Genomic DNA, 20619 nt, shown 5'->3' with positions numbered 1-20619 from the left:
GCCACCGACAAAGCTTTGGTCCCTCTGGGAGCGCTAGGGGGCTACACGCACTGCTGTATACAGCGCGGAACTCCTCAGGGTGGTGAGTCCGGTAAGTTGGAACCCCTCAGTCAGCGGCAGCAAGGAGGGTGGGACTGTCACTGTCCTAAGTCCCCTTCGGGTGGCAGACAGGGTAGGGTCAGCATGGCTTCAGAAACTCGTGTTTCTTCTCCCAAGATCCAGGCAATTGCAACCAGGTCACCTGCGGACTGCGCGGTTCCCATGGACACCCTGACGACAGTCCTCAATTTGTTCGTTGCCAAGATAGAGGCGGTGCGAGGGAAGAAAGGTGCTAAAAAGCGGCCCCTGCCCCCCCCCCCCCTGTCTGGGGAGAGATCTGACGCAGACTCAGGTCCTGGTGAGGCTGGTGACCCCTGCTCTGTCTTGTCGGATGACGCTGACCAGGAGCGTTCGAACAGTGAGGATGAGTCCCCATCCGGGTCCGTGCGTGACAAAGGGCTTGTTGGAGCAGTTATCACAGGTGTGTGATACCCTGAGGATTCAAAAGCCAGCGGATCCCTCTGCTGATGTACCGGTCCCTTTTGGGTCCCGCAAGCCAGCACGTTCACCTAAGGTGTTCCCGTATCTGACTTATTTTGATCAGTTCATTTACAAGGAATGGGGTCGACCGCAATGGACCTTTTCGGTCCCCAAATACATGGCGGTGCGTTACCCCTTTGAGGAAAGCCTTCTCAAAAAGTGGTCGGCTCCTACGGCTGTGGACCCCCAGTATCCAGGTTAAATAAAGTAACCACGATCCCAGTTGAGGGGACTCCTGCATTCAAGGATCCCACGGACAGGAAGGCTGAGGCGGTGGCTCCTTCCTTGTTTACGGTCGTGGGGTCAGCCTTGCGACCTGTACAGGCATCCGCACTTGTGACGCAGACACTGACTGAGTGGGCAAAACTTTTGCACCGCCAATTGGGAGAGCAACAGGCTTCCCCGGTCTGCGTGGAACTAGCAGACCAACTAGTGCAAGGCCTTAAGTATGTCTGTGACGTGGCCCTGGATACTCTCCCTCTGTTATCCAGGGCTTCAGTGTCAGCTGTGGTGCTGGGGCGCCAAATTTGGCTAAAATGCTGGTCTGCTGACCAGGCATCCAAAAAAGCCCTGACGGCTCTTCCCTTCCTTGGCGACCGGATCTTTGGACCCTCGTTAGATGATATTGTTAACAATGCCACTGGTGGTAAGAGTACACTACTCCCACAGGCCAGGAAAGCTAAGGAGTCACGCCGTAGGCAAGGGCCCTCTTTTTCCGCTCACAATCTGCTTTTTTGTCCGCCCGGAGCTTCGACTAAATGTCCCCAGCCTGACAGGACGCCCACGGACGGTCAGAAACGTTCCAGGAATCGCAGGCCTAACAAGCCTGCGAGTAAAAGTTTTGCCCCCAGCCTTGTCTCGGGTGGGGGGTCGCCTTTAGGCGTTTGCAGCCAGGTGGTCCTCCCGGTTATCCGACCAGTGGGTCTGCCATCTGATTTCCACAGGCTACAAGATAGTTTCTCTCTTGGCCGCCAAACAGATTCTTCCCCTCCAGCATACCCGCATCCCCGGCTCACCGGGAGGCCCTCTTGGGGGCAGTAAGGGACCTGCTGAATCGCGAGGTGGTTGTACCAGTTCCGGAATCGGAACGCTTCCAGGGATTCTACTCAAATTTGTGGTTCCCAATAAGGAAGGGGTACGTCAAATGTTGGACTTAAAAGCCTTCAATCACTTGTGAAAGTGCAGAGGTTTAGAATGGAATCAGTTTGCTCAGTAGTCGCTGCGCTCCATCAAGGGGACCTTAGACATCCAGAATGCGTACCTGCACATACCCATATGTCTTCGACATCAAAAGTTTCTGCGTTTTGCAGTCGGGGACGACCATTACCAATTTGTGGCTCTTCCCTTTGGTCTGGCATCAGCCCCCTGGGTCTTTACCAAGGTACTGGCTACACTATTGGTGTTGCTGCGACAACGTGGGATGGCGATCGTGGGCTACCTAGACGATCTCCTCCTGAGAGCATCTTCCACCTCAGAATTATAGGAGGATGTGGCGATCACCATGCAGACCCTGCAGGAATTTGAGTGGCTGTTGAACCTAAAGAAGTGAGCGATTGTGCTTACCCAGCGTCTGGAGTACCTAGGTTTGCTATTGGACAACAGGGAAGCGAGAGTTTTTCTCCCTTCAGACAAATTGCAGACACTCAGATCTGCGGTCAAACTACTGATGAATCGCAAGTGGTCGTCACTCCGGTTTTGCATGCGAGTACTGGGACTCATGGTAGGCTCCTTCGAGGCAGTGCCATACGCCCAGTTCCATACCAGAGTTTTGCAGAAGGAGATCTTGTCAAAATGGGACAAATCTCAGTTGTCCCTGGATCGGCAGATCCAGGTGAGCCAGCCAGTCAGGGACTCACTGATCTGGTGGTTGAGGTCCCCGCTGATTCAGTCCGGAAAATCATTAGTTCCTCTGAAATGGACGGTGATCACGAGGGACGCCAGTCTATCCAGCTGGGGTGGAGTGATGGGGGTTCCGTCGGCTCAGGGCCTCTGGTCGATGGAAGAATCCGAGCTGCCGATCAATCTGCTCGAATTGAGAGTGATCAGGCTGTGTCTCTACACATGGTCGATGAGTCTTCAAGGGCGTCCGATCGGGATACAGTCGGACAATGCCACGGCTGTGGCATACGTAAATCACCAAGGGGGAACAAGAAGCTCAGCCACTGCATGGGAGGTCGCTCACATACTTCTGTGTGGGCAGAGCGACACGTACCGGCCCTGTCAGCCATTTACACCCCGGGAGTGGAGAACTGGCAGGCGGACTGTCTAAGCCGCCAGATGCTGGACCCAGGAAAATGGACATTGCATCCGGAGACATTCAGGCTGCTATGCCTGAAGTGGGGCACACCAGATGTGGATCTGCTGGTCTCCCGTCTCATTCGGGAGGTGCCAAGATTGGTGCCCAGGACCAGAGATCCGTGGGCAGACGTGTCGGACGCGCTGGCGGCCCCGTGGGATCAGTACCGGCTGATCTACGCCTTTCCTCCACTGAAACTGTTGCCACGTCTGCTTCGCAGAGTGGAAGCCAAGGGGATCCCAGTAATACTGGTTGCCCCAGATTGGCCTCAGCGTCCTTGGTACGCAGACCTGGTGCGTCTGGTGGCAGACGCTCCCTGGCGACTGCCGTTGCGAGAGGACCGCCTATCTCAAGGTCTAATTCTCCGTCCTGCTTTACCATCGCTGGCTTTAACGACATGGCTATTGAAAGCCATGTGTTGAGGAACCGGGGTCTGTCGGACTCGGTGATCCCAACTATGTTGAGAGCATGGAAATCTCGGAAGATATACCATCGTACCTGGAAGGCCTACATTTCCATGTGTGAGGAGAAAGGATGGCATCTGCGCTCCTTTTCCATATCCAGGATCCTGCGGTTTCTCCAGCAAGGAGTTGACCAGAGATTGGCATTAAGAACCATCAAAGGGCAAATCTCAGCCTTAGCTGTCTTTTTTTTCCAATGACCCCTGGCATTGCACTCCTTAGTGAGTACCTTCGTTCAGGTGGTAAGACACGTAGTCCCTCCGGTGCGTCCACCATTACCCCCATGGGATTTAAACCTGGTGTCGTCGGCGCTTCAAAAACCGCAGTCTGAGAATATCAGGGAGATTCCTCTTTTGACTCTCTCCCAAAAAGTGCTCTTTCTAGTGGCTATCACCTCAGCCAGGAGGGTTTCGGAATTGGCTGCCTTGTAATGCAAGTATCCCTATCTGGTTATCCACTGGGATAAGGTGGTGGTGCGTCCGCAACCATCTTTTCTACCGGAGATGGTCTTAGGTTTCATATCAATGAGGACATTGTATTACCATCACTGTGTCCTAAGCCGAAGCACCCTAAAGAGGTGGCCCTTCATGCTTTGGACTTGCTTTGGGCTCTGAAGGTGTATTTTTCTGCCGCGGCTCCCTTTCAGAAGTCAGATTCGCTTTTTGTTTCGGTAGCTGGTCCCAAGAAAGGCATGGCGGTCTCGTCGGCCACTATTTCCAGGTGGATCTGACAGATTGTAGTACAAGCCTATGCCTTGAAGGGGCAGGTGCCCCCCCCCCATCCGGTCATGGCCCACTCCAGGGCAATCAGAACGTCTTGGGCCTTCTGACACCAAGCGTTGGTCGCTCAGGTGTGTAGGGCGGCGACCTGGTCGTCTGTCCATACGTTTACCAATTTCTACAAGGTAGACGTCAGTGCATCGGCTGATGCCTGTTTTGGCCACAAAGTTTTGCAGGTGGCCGTGTAGTTGCAATTGAATATGCAACCGATAATTTTTTTTCTGGTTTTTAGAAAAAACGCAGTACTGTTATGCTAATGCACTGTTGCATCACTTCCACAGTTGGCTGCGGTCTTAGGGATCACTCCTGTTGAGGATACCCTGTTGTTTTGTGGTGGTTCTCCATGGACTGCTTTTTTTTTTTTGTGGGTTTAGTTTCACTAGTTCCCACCTGCCATGGTGGATGACGTTTTTATGCTGTTTTTCCCACCCCTCGTTTGGCACTGCTTGGGGACGTCCCATTTTTTTTACAGAGAGGAGCTGTGTCTGTCAGTAAATATAAGAGAAAATAGGATTTTTTTGTACTCACTGTAAAATACTTTTCTCTGTAATTCACCGCACCCGCCCCTCCTTTTTTCTCTTTACGTTATATTGCTAGTTAACGTACTGAGGCTGCTAGGGCAGAGTGTGGGGATTATAGCCTAAGGGACTGCCCCCCTGGGTGGAACTAAAGTTCTGAAGTGTTGTATTAAAACTTTGCCTAATCTCCAGTTATAGGGCTAACAACCCATTTTGTTACTAAGAGGAGCTGTCGGTCGGTGAATTACAGAGAAAAGGATTTTGCGGTGAGTACAAAAAATCGTATTTTCCTGCAGAAAGACAATCCCTGCCCAGTATTGCTGAATCTCATTCAATACCTTATGTCTCTTTGCCGGTAAATTCAGGCCTCTGACGTTCTATGTCAAAAAATTAACAGTGGTCATATCTTATGAGTAATTCCTTCTGTTGCCCCTCCCTCCTCCCCCCCCCCAACCCTCCCGGCTGCTTCTCGGCCACAGTACCATGGTTTAGAATGACTCCCCATCCTACCCACGTACCTTTACCCCCTGGGGTGTCGCACGATCATGGCCTTCCCATGGCGGCCCCCCCTGCCCCCCCAGAGATGGGGGGCCCAAGCTGGCACCCCCAGAGAGGCACTAACTCACACTCATTCCCTCACCCAACCACCACCACTCCTCTTCTTAAATAACAACTTATTCATCTCTCAGAACCCCCCCCCCCCCCCGCCTGACCCCTCACCACCCTCCATCCTCACTGATCGATCCCCCTCCATTCTATCGCCCTAGGAGAGTTGGGACCGTGATCTCTAATTCTTTACAGAAATCCTGTAACTCATCCAGGAACTTTAGTTTTACTGTTCTCTCTCTATGGACAACCAACGCTGCCAGGAACCCCCAGCTATATTTTATATTTAACCCCCTTAATTGTTCCAATTGAGGTTTTAATTTTTGTCTTCGGGCCAATGTCTCTCAGGACAGATCTGTGAACACCTGCAACATTGACTGTTTATATTGTATCAGTGTCCTCCCTCTAAGGTTCCTCCATATTTTGGCCTTATCTTCATACTGATGAAATTTGATAATGTCTCTGGGGGTTTCTTCCCTCAATCCCGGGGGTTTCCTAATTTGATGTTCTCTATCGATCTTTAACTCCTCTCCTTCACCCCGACCCAGTAGAGGGTTAAATATGGTTCGCATTCTTTCCTCTAGATTTTCTCCATTTTGTTCTGGTATGGCTCACTCTTAAATTTTGGTGTCTTTCTGATTTTTCTGGTCCTCCAGCTTATATGCAAAGTCCCTCTGGTTTAGTTGCAATTTCTTTACCTGTGTTTTTAATTCCGCTATCTCTTGCGCCTGTTTTTCCGTTTTTTTTTTTTCCTCTGTCTCCTCTACCCTTCTCAAGATGTGGCTCATATCCATTCTAATATTTGCTATTTCACTTTTAATCGATTTTTTTTCCAACTTCTCAAACATTTCAAACATCTCCATTTTTGTTGGCATTTGGGACAAACTTCTCTGTTCTTTTCTTATACTTCTATCCATTTCTTTCTCCCCTTCTAATTCCTCTTTCTTTATTTCCCTGAGCCTCCTTTTGTTTAGCCAGTTCTTTCTTGGCGGCTTTTGCCCCTTGAGTTTTCTTTTCTACACCTGGGCTTTTGGCGTTTCCCTCCTTAGTAATTAAATACTTCTGGATTGTACTTGCATTTGCGCTTGTACTTAGGCTCTCCTTTGGGGTTTTTAATTATGCAGCTCTTTGGGAATGGCCTCTCATATTTGACTCCCTTTATCTTTAATCCTCACCTCCCGAGGGAAAAAAAAGGTGTCCAGGAGATTGACTGTACGAGTCTATTATAGGCCGATCCACTTCTCACCTTACTTCCTGATATTTTTCCTTGGAAGGTTTAATTGTACTTCCCAGTGAGGGACTCAATGACTAATTTCCTGCGCACAGTCTCCGCCTTACGTTCAATTATCAAGCACAAGAGAGAAGGGAAAGGAACTTTTTTTTTTTTTTTTTTTTTTTTTTTTTAACCTGGAACAGCACTTAACAGTTGGACCGTCGATAACCAACTATTTCATCTGGGGTAAACAGGGCTGAGATCCCCAAGTGAGGATTTCATCCCCAAGTGAGGTCCCCAGAAGTTGCTCCTGCTGGTCTATAGTAAGGAGAGATTTTAATATATATATATTTGTACTGGCTCTCTGCTTTTTATTCCTTTAGTAATTAAGCATTTCATAGGAGAGAGGAAAAAGAACAGCATTTGGATGCCTTTTATTTATTTTTTTTTAATCAAAAAGGTGTTTATTGAAGTTACAGGTATACAACAATTTCCAGTGCACATTTACATCCGCTTGATACACAATTGTCAATGTACAGACAGGCAATACATCAGCCCAGGACTCCCTCCCTGCGCCCCATGATCGCACAAAGTTCCCCAGCAGGTATATCATTTCCGAACTAAGCATCCCTTGTCCGCCCTAAGACCGATATATTTTTAGACCAAGCAGAAATGATGGGAGAAAGATTTATCTCCAAAGGATACGATAGAGAATTTATCAAAAAGAAGATAGAAGAGGCACAGAAAATGGACCGCGGAACTTTGATCCAAGATAAAGAGAAGGAGAAAGAGCAAGAAAAAAATCAAAGAAGTCCCCATAATTTTAGACTTCAACATACAACATAAAATTGAGAAGATGATAAAAGGGCATTGGCATATACTATTGGCTGATAGACACTTGAGCGAGAATTTATCGAAATACCCAAGATTTATATATAAAAAAGCGCCCACAATACGAGATAAAATAGTGAGGAACATACCAGATCCCCCAAAGAAGCCATTTACGTTCTTCTCTGGAAAAGGTTTTTTCCCTTGTAAAAGATGTTATGCGTGCGTAAGAACAAAACATCCTAACGAAAAGAAATTTGAATTTAAATCAACAAGTACGGGAGACACATATGAAATAAAGACTTTATTTGCTGCAACACAGAAGGAGCAGTATATGTGTTAGAATGTAGCTGTGGCCTACAATATGTGGGACGCACTAAACAACCACTCAGAGTGCGGATTAAAGAGCATGTCCAAATATCCTTAAAGGATACGATAAACAAAGTGTGTCCAAACACTTCCTATTACATCACAACAAAGACCCCTCAAATCTTACATTTTGGGGAATAGAGCCATACATAAAACACTGGCGAGGAGGACACAAGGTGAGAACTCTAAGCCAATTAGAGTCAAGATGGATTTTTACACTAGACATGTTCTCACCTAGAGGCATGAACATAGAATTCGATCTTAACTGTTTTCTTAGTGATTTTTAACAAACCAATCAGAATAAGATACCCCATATATTTGTAATAGCCCTGATATTTTTTAATAAGGAACACCTATTTTAGATCATAAATCTTCCCTAACTAAAAATACATTTTTTACCCCTTTTCTCTTTTTAATAAGAATACCAATTTAATAGTGAAATATCTCTGTGATTCTCCTCTTCCCTCTAATTTTTTTAAGTGTGTTTTTTTGGTTTTTGTTTTTTTCCCCAATTATTGTATAGAGTGTTTTATTAATATTAGATAGTTATTTTAATTCATGTCTGTGTGTGGGTACCAGCGAGAGCGTCCTTCCAACCCCTCTTCTTTATCGATCATTTTTATTATTATTATAACTCATTTTTTATTTATTTTTTAATTATTAAACTTTAGTTTTAATCTTAAACTTTTTAATCTACTATTATTTTGCTTATGACCATACCATCTCCGAGCGCCAGTACAAAAATTAATACATAGACACTCAATGAACCACAAGAGGATATAGATATACACTAAACACTGCTGTATTGGCTACCTGGGAAATCATTATATAACCAATAATATGGCGACGCCAACACTGGTGACATATAAGGAGTAATTTAGCCCTGAAGGTGGAATATAACCAACAAAATTGCGGCGTCCAGCCGGACGCAATGTAAAATTATGAAAGCGGCTGTGAACGCCGAGACCAGCGACACATGGTTTTATATATACTATATATCCAAAAGTAAAGCTGCGCTAGAACTTATAAAATACCAGAATAATAATATGACATAATATATCCTGTTTTTAAAAAGAAAAAAATAATAATGTGACTGCAAATAGTGCAAAAATTAATCTAAAATTAATTTAAAAACACATAAACAGTCCAAAAAAGAGGGAGAGACACAAGGAGATGAATTTCAGTCCATTAAAGTGACTCCGTAAAACACCCTTCAGGTACATAGCAGGTGCACCCAGAGAGAGAGGTTCATCCACCACCAGATTCAGTAAGGCTTACCAGCTGACAAGATCTCTTTTTAGGGAGATCCTACAAGCTTGCAAACGAGACAATCACTCCTGGTCCCTTTAGTAGGCTCTGCTGGCGTCTCCAACTCCTGTACCCCCTTCTCGGAGCGTCTCCCGTTCCATCTGGGAAAGTCTTGTGCTGCAGAGCAGTGGTTTTCAATCTCAGCCTAGATATGCCGCTGATCCGGTCTCCATAAACATGGCGGCTGTATGTTTCTTTATGGAGACAATTAGAAAACTGCCGACTGTAGTCAATACTCTCCGGAGAATATTTATATCCTACTAGCGTCCTTTCCCAGCATTCCCTGATGAAGTCACGTGGTGTGACGTCACGTGTAGGGACGGGAAGGACACTCATTGCTGGTATACACAGACGTGAGTTCGCCGCTCGTTGGAGATGGGCAGTTTTTTAATGAATGAAATTGTGAGTACCCTGTGTGAAGTTTCTTGTTAATAAACTAGATACGTTTTAAAATAAGATAGAATACGGAGCAAGGGGGGTCTCAGACCACTCCCCTTTGTCCATGATACTGTCTTTGGGCGCTAGATCAGGCCCAAGGGAGTGGAGGATAAATCCTGGTTGGTTGGTACTAATGGGCGGCCCAAGCCCCCCCCAGGATAAGATAGGGGAATTTCTTCAAATAAATAGGGGCTCTGCCCCTTCTGGTATAGTCTGGGACTCCCTAAAAGCCTACATCAGGGGCACATTAATACAACAAGTTGCAATAATTAAGAGGAAAGCTCGAGAACAGGACCTAGTAATAAGAAACAAGGTCGCCCAGGCAGAGCAAGCATATATAGAAGCTCCATCGACTGCAAGCCAGCAGGAATGGTTGGCTAGTCAACAAGTCTATAAAATGGCTCTTCTAAAAAAAGCAGAGAATAGGCGGATATTTCAGCGTCGGCATTACTTTGGCAAAGGAGAAAGGGTAGGCAGAGCTCTCTCCCTCCTGGTCCAAACTAATGGTGCGCCAACAGTAGCTCAGGTAATTAAGTCTCCAACAGGCGACCTTGTCTCCAGCCCCCCCGCGATCATGAGGGTACTCCATGACTACTACAAAAACTTATATAAATCCGCCATCCAGGGACAAGATAACCCAGCCACCGACTTTTTATTTCAGACAGCAATCCCAACATTATCACTAGAGGACAAACTATCCCTTGAGTCACCACTTACGCTGGAAGAATTAAAAAACGCAGTAGCCGCAATGCCCAACGATAAATCTCCAGGACCAGATGGCCTACCAGTAGAAATCTACAAACGCTATGGGGATGCGCTACTACCGGAACTCTTGGTGACATTGAACTATGCACTGGAGACGGGTGAACTTCCCGCCTCGATGCTGGAGGCTAATATTATTCTAATTTTGAAGGAGGGGAAGGACTGCCAGGAAGTTCCATCATACCGGCCGATATCCCTTCTATGTTCGGATATTAAAATACTAGCTAAGGCACTAGCAATTCGGTTAAATACATATATTCACAAACTCATACATCCAGACCAGTCGGGCTTTATCCCGGGTAGGGCAACCAGTACCAACATCAGAAGAGTTTTTCTCAACGTTCAAATACCCAGGGATAACGAGGGGGTGGGAGCTATTTTAGCACTAGATGCCATTAAGGCCTTTGACAGCTTGGAATGGGGCTATCTGTGGAGGGTCCTAGAGAGGTTGGGATTTGGCCCCCTATTTATCCAGTGGATAAAACTAATGTACAATAAACCTAGGGCCAAAATCAAGATGGGTACTGAAGTCTCTGAAATATTCCAGCTGGAGAGAGGTACAAGGCAGGGGTGCCCGCTGTCCCCCCTCCTATTTGTATTGGCCATGGAGCCCCTGGCGGTCCTGGTAAGATCTTGCCCGGACATACAGGGATTTCGGCGGGGTGGAGATGAGGAAAAAATTGCTCTATTCGCGGACGACGTCCTATTTTTTATTGGAGATGTGGACTCCACCCTGAATAGAGTGGTTCAATTGATGGGTGAGTTTGGCCAACAATCGGGCCTAGAGATCAACTGGGGTAAATCAGCCCTCCTACCATTGTCCAGGCCTGGGGAACAGGGCGTGCCGCCAATGATAGTAGGCTTGGAGACGGTGACTAAGCTGAAGTATCTGGGTATCTGGATATCTGGGGATGTAAGCCAATACGCTAACGAGAATTTAGCACCACTACTGCTGAAAATGAAGACGAAACTTAACAGATGGTGCGGCCTCCCTCTCTCGGTGGCGGGACGCTGCAGCCTAGTAAAAATGCTCTGGCAGCCCCAAATACTTTACATTTTACATAATTCCCCAATCTGGATTAACCAGAAATGGTTTCAAACCATGGATTCGCTTATCCGGGAATTAATCTGGAAAAAGGGGCATGCCCGGATAGGGTTACATACGCTGCAGCTCCCCATAGCGGAGGGAGGGTTGGCCATACCCCATCTGGGTGCATATTTCCTGGCTGCCCAACTTCAGCATTTAGTAGGGGGCGGGGCTCCAAGAGGGGGGGCCTATAAACCATAAGTTGATGATGCTAGAAGCACCCCATAAATTGGTACCCGAAGCCCTGGAGGCTAACTCATTTATCCATAGATGCCCTACTAATATCCTAATGAGGAAGGTATGGCAGCAAGCAAAGCAAAAGTTGGGATACGTGGGAGTAACTACCTATACCCCCCTATGGCGTAATCGCCATCTCTCTGAACTAAACAAGATAGATAGATCTCTGGAATGGGATAGCCAGGGGATTAATAGAATGGTGCATCTTTACAAGGGGAACGTAATGAAGTCCTTTGAAGCTATTAGACAGGAATTGAATGTCCCTAATAGGACGTTCTATAAATATTTACAGCTGAGACACGGAATTCAAGCCCAATACGGGACACTCGCTATCGAGCGAACCGAAATCCCCCAGCTCCAGGGCCTTATGGACCGAAGGCATGCAAAAGGCCAGATTTTGCGGTTATATACAAAGCTTAGAGGAAGATTTTTGAAAGGCGAAGGCCCAGCCAAGAGTAGGCAGGGCTGGATAGGGGACGTTGGCCCGATATCCCAGGAACAATGGGCTAAGACGCTCGAACAGGGGCACTTGGCCTCTATATCTCCATCTCAGCGAGTGTCCCATCTGCTCCTTATATACCGGGCATACTATACCCCCCAGAAGCTGTGGAAAATGGGTAGGAAACCTAGTGACGAATGCCCTAGATGCGGGGCACCGGGAGATCTCTTCCATATGGTATGGAAATGCCCAAAACTGTATAGCTATTGGCTAGAAATAGTTCTTAAAATAAACAGTGCTTTTAAGACCACCCTGAAACCTGAGGCCAGAGCTTGTTTGCTGGGGATATTTGAAGAGACAAAAATTCCTCTGCTAATTAAGCCATCTGTCCTGAAATGCTTGTATCAAGCTAGGCGACTGATAGCAATAAATTGGCAAGCTAAAAATCCCCCGGAAACTGGACAATGGGTCAACGCAATCAACTCTATAGTATGGTGTGAGAGAGCAATGCTTATAAAGCTAAATAATTTAAGAAAATTTGAGATATTATGGAATCCTTGGTTGAGTGACATGGGGTTCCCTGTGGAGTGAGGTCAACATAAGAACGGACCAGTACCCGCTGGGTGGGTGGTAGGGAGGAGATTTTTCCCTCCCCCCCCCCCCCCAGGCGGAATCTCTTAGGGGCGGATCGTGGGGAGGATTTTCTTCTTCTTTTCTCTTTCCTTTTTGCTATTCTTGTTCGTACTGATATAGCTATCTGGCTACGACCGGGACGGTCGTTGCCGGCGCTGCGTGCTCGAGGTGGGGTGGGTGGATGGGTGGGAGGTTTGGGGGGGATGGGGCGGGGGGAAAAGTGCATTGAGGGCAGGTATCAACGAGCAGGCGGGGTATAGCAGTTTTAGCGTTTTAGCTTGCTCGATATGTAACCTGTTTTTTTTTATAATGTATAACACTGTTATTTATATCTGAAAAAGTATCAATAAAAAATACAGCAAGTGAAAAAAAAAAGATACGTTTTAAAATACTACACTTTGATACCCCCTCTTTTTTGATCCATTGGGTTCCACAGAGTAAAAAGAAACAAAAAGGAGAAGTTTGTGGAGTTGGAGAGAAGCGCCTTAAAGGGACCTTTACTTATATGCGATTAACTCCTTACCATAAGGTAAGGGGCCATTGCCCACTTGAGTGTATGGTCACAGTGGATAAAACTCTGGGAAGAGGTCACTTGATTGGAATGCACACAACCTGTCACAAAAAAGTACTGGCACTTTAGAAGAGACTATATATTTTTACTGAAGAATGTATATGGTTTTCTTTTTGTGTTGAAATACTTGCTTATTGATCCTTAAAGACACCCTCTATCTGAAATACTCGTATTAAGGGTGTACACTGCATTAGATATAGTTTGGAGTTCTGTTTTAATGCACAGTGGAAATTTGGCTCTGTATAGGGTTTACTAATTGACCTTTTTTTTGGATTATTGATTTATGCTTACAAGCTTGTTTCAGCCACTTTTTTTATTTCTACAGATTTTTTGTCTTACCATTTTGTATTTTCATTTTTTACTCATTTGCACTTATTGAATATAGCACTTTCTTGGTTCACTAACCCATTCATTGTTGTCAGGTTTTTTCTTTTTTTTTTTTTTTTTTATGTATATTTATTGAGAAAAATTTTTCATTTACAGAACAAAAATAAGATTGCTTTCAATACATACAGACAAAATTAACATTGCAAATGCAACAGCAAAAACCGCCGCAGGCGGGACATCAAATGTTGATATCTTGATATAAAACATAGGGGGGAAAGGAAAAAGGATACACCACAGGTCTGCAAGTAAAGATGCATAAGTAAACCAAATGCCGTAAACTATATAGGTGATGCAGGGATAGGATCCCGGGGGGAAGCCTCAGGGAGGCTGACTCGGGGGCTCACATCCATACAGTAGGGTGTTGCCTCAGGGTTCAGTATGGAGTTGTCCCATCTATCCCGTATTTTAAAAAATTTAGGTAGGGAGTCCTGTGCCAAGGCAGTCATATGTTCCATTCTGCGTATGTTTGCCACCGCGGATATCAATTGCGAGTGAGTGGGTGGGGAGGAGGACAGCCAAAGCGCAGGAATCACTCTTTTGGCAGCTAGAAGGACATAAGCTGTCAGCTTCTTAGCGCTTTTAGATAGTGTTGCCACCGGCAAGCCCAATAAATAATGCCTAGGATCCAAAGGGATATCAATCCCCAGCACAGTATGGAGCAGGGATTGGACAATAGACCAAAAGGGTACAATCATAGGGCAACTCCAAAAAATATGATAATGAGTGCCCTCATGTCGCAGACATCTCCAACACAGCTTAGATATAGAGGGATCGTATTTATGCAACATTTCAGGAGTCTTGTACCAGAACATCAGTATCTTATAAGCCGTCTCTCTCTGCTCCACACACCTAGAGACTTTGGAGGTAGACATCCAGATATCCTGCCATTGAGAGATAGTTAAGGGAGACTGTAAAACAGAGGACCATCTTCTCATATAGAGGTGAGTGTCCGTGTTGGGGGTGGTTGAGTTATGAAGTATGCTATATATGGAGGATATTAGACCCTTCTGGCAAGGACCCTGGGAGCATAAGGTTTCAAAGGTACTAGGGTTGACCAAAGCCAGATCTGGGGATCTGGAATGAAAATAGTGTTTGAATTGAAGATATGAGAAAAGAAGTTGGTTCGGGATATCATACTTATTCTGAAGCTCTAAAAAGGATAGAAATTTACGGGATATCGGATGTACCAAGTGGCGAAGTTGGAAGATACCCGAACTAAACCAGGGGAACATGTTCTTCAGGGAAAGGCTGTCTGGAAGGTCTGGGTTGAAAATAACATTCAGCAAAGGTGAGCATGGAGAAGAGAGAGAGAACCTCTTGTGACATTTTTTCCATATGGATAAAGAAAATAGCATCGGCCCAAGAAGTATGCGTCTAAGCTGGACCATAGATGAGGGCAAATCTGACCACAGCATAGAGCATGGGTGAACCGGACTGACAACGCTCATCTCTAGTTCCGACCATCTACTGGAAGCGAAATACGATGACCAGGAGATAGCCGGCAGGAGGTGAGTCGCATAGAAATACTTCAATATATCAGGGGCTCCCAACCCCCCTTGGGATCGTGGAGCAAAGACCACGGTCTGGGCGATTCTGTGCATTTTATTTCCCCATATGAATTTGGTGAAGGCCCGTTGAATATTTCTAAGCTGAGGCATGGGTATAGCAATTGGTAACGTTTCAAAGAGATATAAAAACTTAGGGAGTATGGCCATTTTTAGTACATTAATCCTACCCAGGAGGGATAGCGGGCAAGTCGACCAGCTTCGGAGCAAACTATGTGTTTCCGCAATCAGAGAAACAAAGTTCGCTACGTATAAGGAATCATATGTAGCAGTTAAATTAATGCCAAGGTACTTGAGGGAGACAGGGCACCAATGGTAGGGGAATTCATTTTTAAACGAAGCCAGAAGTGGGGGAGGTTTTTTCTTTTTGAATTGAACACCTATATATGCAACTGAATAGATAATCTATATAGTAACTTAAAGATATCTATCTAACGCATGTCACAGTTGTCTCTGTAGTGCGTTTATATATTTTTTATACTTTTTTTTATTTTTTTATTTATATTATTTTTATCAATTATGTTTGAGTTATATATCTGATATATAGATTTCTAGATAAATATCACTATTGTTTACTCCTGATTTCATACACACAACGCATGTTACAGTTGTCTCTGTAGTGCGCTTATTTTTTATTTGTATTATTTTTATCAATGATGTTTGAGTTTTATATCGTGTATATAGATTTTTAGATAAATACCACTATTGTTCACTTCTGATTCTACACACAACACCTTTTGGAGGAGTCACCCCTGTAGTGTGTTTACTGAAAATATTTTTAGGAGACATTTTGCACTTTGATACCTTTATTTTCGGCACTTTGCACTTTTTCTATTATTTATTTATGTCCATGTGAGACCCACATCTAAATACAGCTGCACTGTAATCAGTGGCCCCTATGACATCTCCACAGGCCATTTGTGGCATTAACGTATAAGAGTCAATAGACAATTGTATCTTTTGTTTGGTCCGTTGACTATTAGAGATCTGTCCCTTGAACCAGGCAGATAAGACTAATTTTTCTTTGTATAGCAATTCTAAACGAGAACAGCCAGACACCAATATACCCCTTATTGTTGCACAAAGTGGATATGGTTTGATCCATTTCGGTGGACGCAGCAGTTCCTTTAGTGCATACTAGTGGTAGCGCAGGAATACTTGTGCCATCAGATATCAGCTTTGGCTGTCTTTTCAGCGTCCCTTGGCGACTCATTCATTAGTGAGTACGCTTGTTCAGGGAGTTCAACATCCGCTGCCTCCGTGGGATTTGAATCTGGTGCTCTCAGTGCTTCAGAAACCGCTGTTTGAAAACATTAGGGAGATTCCCTTATTGACACTCTCTTACAAAGTAGTCTTTCTAGTGGCCAATACATCTGCCAGGGGGGTTTCTGAGTTGTTTGCCTTATCTCCATACTTGATCCTCAAGGTTAAGGCAGTGCTGCGTCCGCAGCCTTAGTTTCTACCAAAGGTTGTTTCGGCCTTTAATCTAAATGAGGACATTGGGCTTCTATTCTTATGTCCTCGGCCGTCACACCCCAAAGAGGTGGCTTTACTTAACTTGGACGTGGTCCGTGCTCTGCGGGTGTATCTGTCTGCTACGGCCCCTTTTCGGAGGTTGGACTCGCTGTTTGTATTGGTGGCTGGTCCGAAGAAGGGACTGGCGGTCTCATCAGCCACTATCTTTCAGTGGATTAGACAGATTGTAGTTCACACAAAAATTATGAACTATAGCTATAGATACAACCAACAAGAGGGAGGGAGGAGGAGGTACTAGAACAGTAGGAAAATGTCTGGGGTCCAAAAAGCAAAGTTTAAAATTTAATGTTAAAAATCAAATAGTTCAATGTAATCAAGTCTGTAGTCACTTGGATTTGTTGCACAAGAGCTGTGGCAGCATGTTGAAGGGTAGAAGGCACCTTTAGGAGATATACAGACAGAAATACAAAAACAGCGCCAACCTAAGTGCAGTAGTATAATCCACATTTATTTATTCAGAAGGTCACTCACTCTTTGTAGTAGAAAATTAGGCAAATCATGTTTTTAAAAGATGTTCTGTCACAGGACTCCAAGGAAAGGATGGATGATTGATCCTCTTGCGCTGTAGCCTCTCGTCCAGTTGCGCTGGTGGATTCCAGCGTCTCTGGCTCTGATTAGCGAAGCATCATGGAGGTCAAGTGGTGGGGTGTATGGAGTCGCGCTAAGATGATGTCAATGCGTGCACGCGTTCGGAGCATGCTCTATCCTTCATCAGGCATAACATTTGCCATCTTAGAAGTGGTCAAATAGGGAAGAAGTGGAGCTGATTGGCTAGAATGATGGTGGTTAAAATAGCCAACGCTGTGTTTCTCATGAATGGGGAAAAAAGTAATAAACACTGACCTCTGTACATATTAAAGGCACACAATCCGGCTGACATACATATTTGACAGAAAGCAATTTCATGCATCATAATAAGATTATCAAAAAATAAAGAGAGAAAGCAAAACCAAACAATACATAATTTAGAGGCTAAAAGCAGGAATTGTATATACATAAGTGAGTGATCAAAAAAAAAAAATATGAATACATATATATATACACACTAGAAGACATGTTCATGTAGACACATAAAGAAAAATGAATTAAAAAGAAAATTCATTTATGATTTTGGCTGAAGAAAATATGAAAAAATATATATGAAAAAAAATATATATATATATATATGTATATATATATATATATATATATATATACACATACACGCACACATATACATACATTGTGCAACAACAGGGATGTATCAGAAGTTATTACATTTACGTCTTGGATAAGTACGTACTTGGGCCAATTTCTATATATAAAAAAGCTTATGGATTTTTTTGTAATGAACAGACCCTGTAGGATAGTAATAAAAATAGATGAAAATCAAATAATACTATAATATTAATAATATAATATTAATACGAGAATAAAAAATTGGAATAAGCGGAAAAAAGGAATAAAAAACTGGAAACAAGGAAAAAACTACTAAAAAAAAAAAAAAAACTATGAATTTTAAACATATATACATATATATGCACATACATACAAATATATATATATATATATATATATATATATATATATATATATATATATAATATACATATGTGCACACACATACCTACATATAAGGACCCTAATTAAATGACTGAGCTGGTTTCTATATCCTCGTTTAAACCACCAGGCGTGAGGGCATCGAGCGTGTATATCCAGCAGGTTTCCCTCTCGCAGAGCCGCTTGAAGCGCTCTGCAGGGGGGAAAGATCCAGGCACCTGCTCTATTACCCACAGCTGCATACGCTCAGTGGAACCCTGATGATATTCCTTAAAATGTCTTAATAGTTAAATTAGAATCGCCTTCTACTGATCTACGGTGTTCTCCGAACCTTTCTCTAAGTGTTCGAATAGTGCTTCCAATGTAGAGTAACTTACAGGGACAGCGAATAGTGTATACTACGAAATCTGAGGAGCAGTTCAATTCTTTAAGTTGGTACGTATTACCCTTTGTAGTAAAAGATTTCTGACGATGACATACAAATTTACAAGTAAGACATTTTAACTTTTTACATTGATACATGCCATTTAGCGTGAAAGGTCCTAGGGGATCTGGGTTTATTGTGTGTAGATTTTAGTTTGCTCGGGGCGATAAAGCATTTTACACTTCTAGCTCTACGGTATGTGATTTTTGGTACATTAGTGATTAATGACTTTAACATGGCGTCCTCCAGAAGGATCCCCCAATGTTTTCGAAAAATTCTTTCCATTTTTTTTGTACTGAGAGTGATACTGGGTAATAAATCTAGTAGTATGAAGCTGTGGAGAAAGTGTGTTGGGTGTCTGAAGCTTCATGTAAAGAAGGTCGATCGTGAGCGGTTTCAGACTGGGTGTCAAGAAAATTAGTATATGCTTCTTCTATTAGAGCGGAAGGATAACCTTTTTCCTCAAATTTTGTTTTTAATAGAGTACCTTGTTTGATATAATCAGAATTATGAGTACAATTTCGGTTTAGATGGTTAAATTGGCTTTTTTGGGATATTGGATATCCATCTTGGGTGGTGACAACTTTGAAAATGTAGATATGAGTTTCCTGCTATAGGCTTGATGTAATTTTTTGCAAAGATGGTATTATCTGTATGACAAATTTTGAGATCCAGGAAAGCTAGGCTATCTGGGCTGGATTCAAATGAAAAAGATAGGCCTAGATCATTGGCATTACAGTAGACTACAAAATCATCTATAGGTGGTCCTGTCTTGTCCCATATGATGATAATATCATCAATATACCGACCTATATAGATTGTGTTCTGAGAGGGTTTTTATTACTATCCTACAGGTTCTGTTCATTACAAAAAAATTCATAAACTTTTTATATATATAGAAATTGGCCCAAGTAAGTACTCATCTAAGACGTAAATGTAATAACTTCTGATACATCCCTATTGTTGCACAATGTATGTATATGTGTGCATTTATGTGTGTGTGTGTGTATGTATATATATATATATATATATATATATATATATATATATATATATATATATATTTTTTTTTTCATATTTTCTTCAGCCAAAATCATAAATTTTCTTTTTAATTCATTTTTCTTTATACGTGTGTCTACATGAACATGTCTTCTAGTGTGTGTATGTGTGTATATATATATATATATATATATATATATATATATATATATATATATATATATATATGCATGTATTAATATTTTTATATATTTTTTTTTTGTTGATCACTCACTCATGTATATACAATTCCTGCTTTTAGCCTCTATATTATGTATTGTTTGGTTTTGCTTTCTCTTTGTTTTGATCTTATGATGCATGAAATTGCTTTCTGTCAAAAATGTATGTCAGCCGGCTTGTGTGCCTTTAATATGTACAGAGGTCAGTGTTTTACTTTTTTCCCCATTCATGAGAAACACAGCGTTAGCTATTTTAACCACGCCTCACAATAGGGCGACATTAAGATCATTCTAGCCAATCAGCTCCGCTTCTTCCCTATTTGACCACTTCTAAGATGGGGAATGTTATGTTTGATGAAGGAGCACGCATCCTCCGAACGCGTGCACACATTGATGTCATCTTAGCACGACACCATACACCCTACCGCTTGACCTCCGTGACGCTTCGCTAATCAGAGCCAGAGATTCTGGAATCCACCAGCGCCATCGGACGAGAGGCTACAGCGCAAGAGGATCGATCATCCATCTTTCCTTGGAGTCCTGTGACAGAACATCTTTTAAAAACATGATGTGCCTAATTTTCTACTACAAAGAGTGAGTGTACTACCTTCTGAATAAATAAATGTGGATTATACTACTGCACTTAGGTTGGCGCTGTTTTGTTTTTCTGTTTGTAGTTCAGGCTTATGCCATAAGGGGACGGGCGCCCCACTTTCCTGTCACAGCACATTCTACCAGGGCAATTGGTGCCTCTTGGGCTTTCTGACATCAAGCCTCAGTTTCCCAGGCGTGTAAGGCGGCGACCTGGTAGTCAGTTCACACTTTTA

At 43.6% G+C, this 20619-nt stretch overlaps 1 protein-coding gene across 9 annotated transcripts in view; it reads left to right on the top strand.

Annotated features, from left to right (window-relative positions):
* POLDIP3 (DNA polymerase delta interacting protein 3) overlaps positions 1-20619 on the top strand; it is a 606971-nt gene that overhangs the window by 391785 nt on the left and 194567 nt on the right. For 6 of the 9 annotated variants that reach the window (XM_077452451.1, XM_077452453.1, XM_077452450.1 and 3 more), the window contains one exon: positions 12990-13082. The exons of the other annotated variants lie outside the window; for them this stretch is intronic. In XM_077452451.1, the coding sequence (XP_077308577.1) occupies positions 12990-13082 (93 nt within the window). The remainder of the gene's footprint in view (positions 1-12989; positions 13083-20619) is intronic. 9 annotated transcript variants of the gene reach the window in all.

This window comes from Lithobates pipiens, unplaced genomic scaffold (assembly GCF_037356315.1).
Source record: "Lithobates pipiens isolate NorthernLeopardFrog02 unplaced genomic scaffold, aLitPip1_a1.2 Scaffold_23, whole genome shotgun sequence".
In the NCBI taxonomy this organism is placed as follows: Eukaryota; Metazoa; Chordata; class Amphibia; order Anura; family Ranidae; genus Lithobates; species Lithobates pipiens.
The sequence above is the reverse complement of the archived record's forward strand: the minus strand, read 5'-3'. Positions and strand labels throughout refer to the sequence as shown.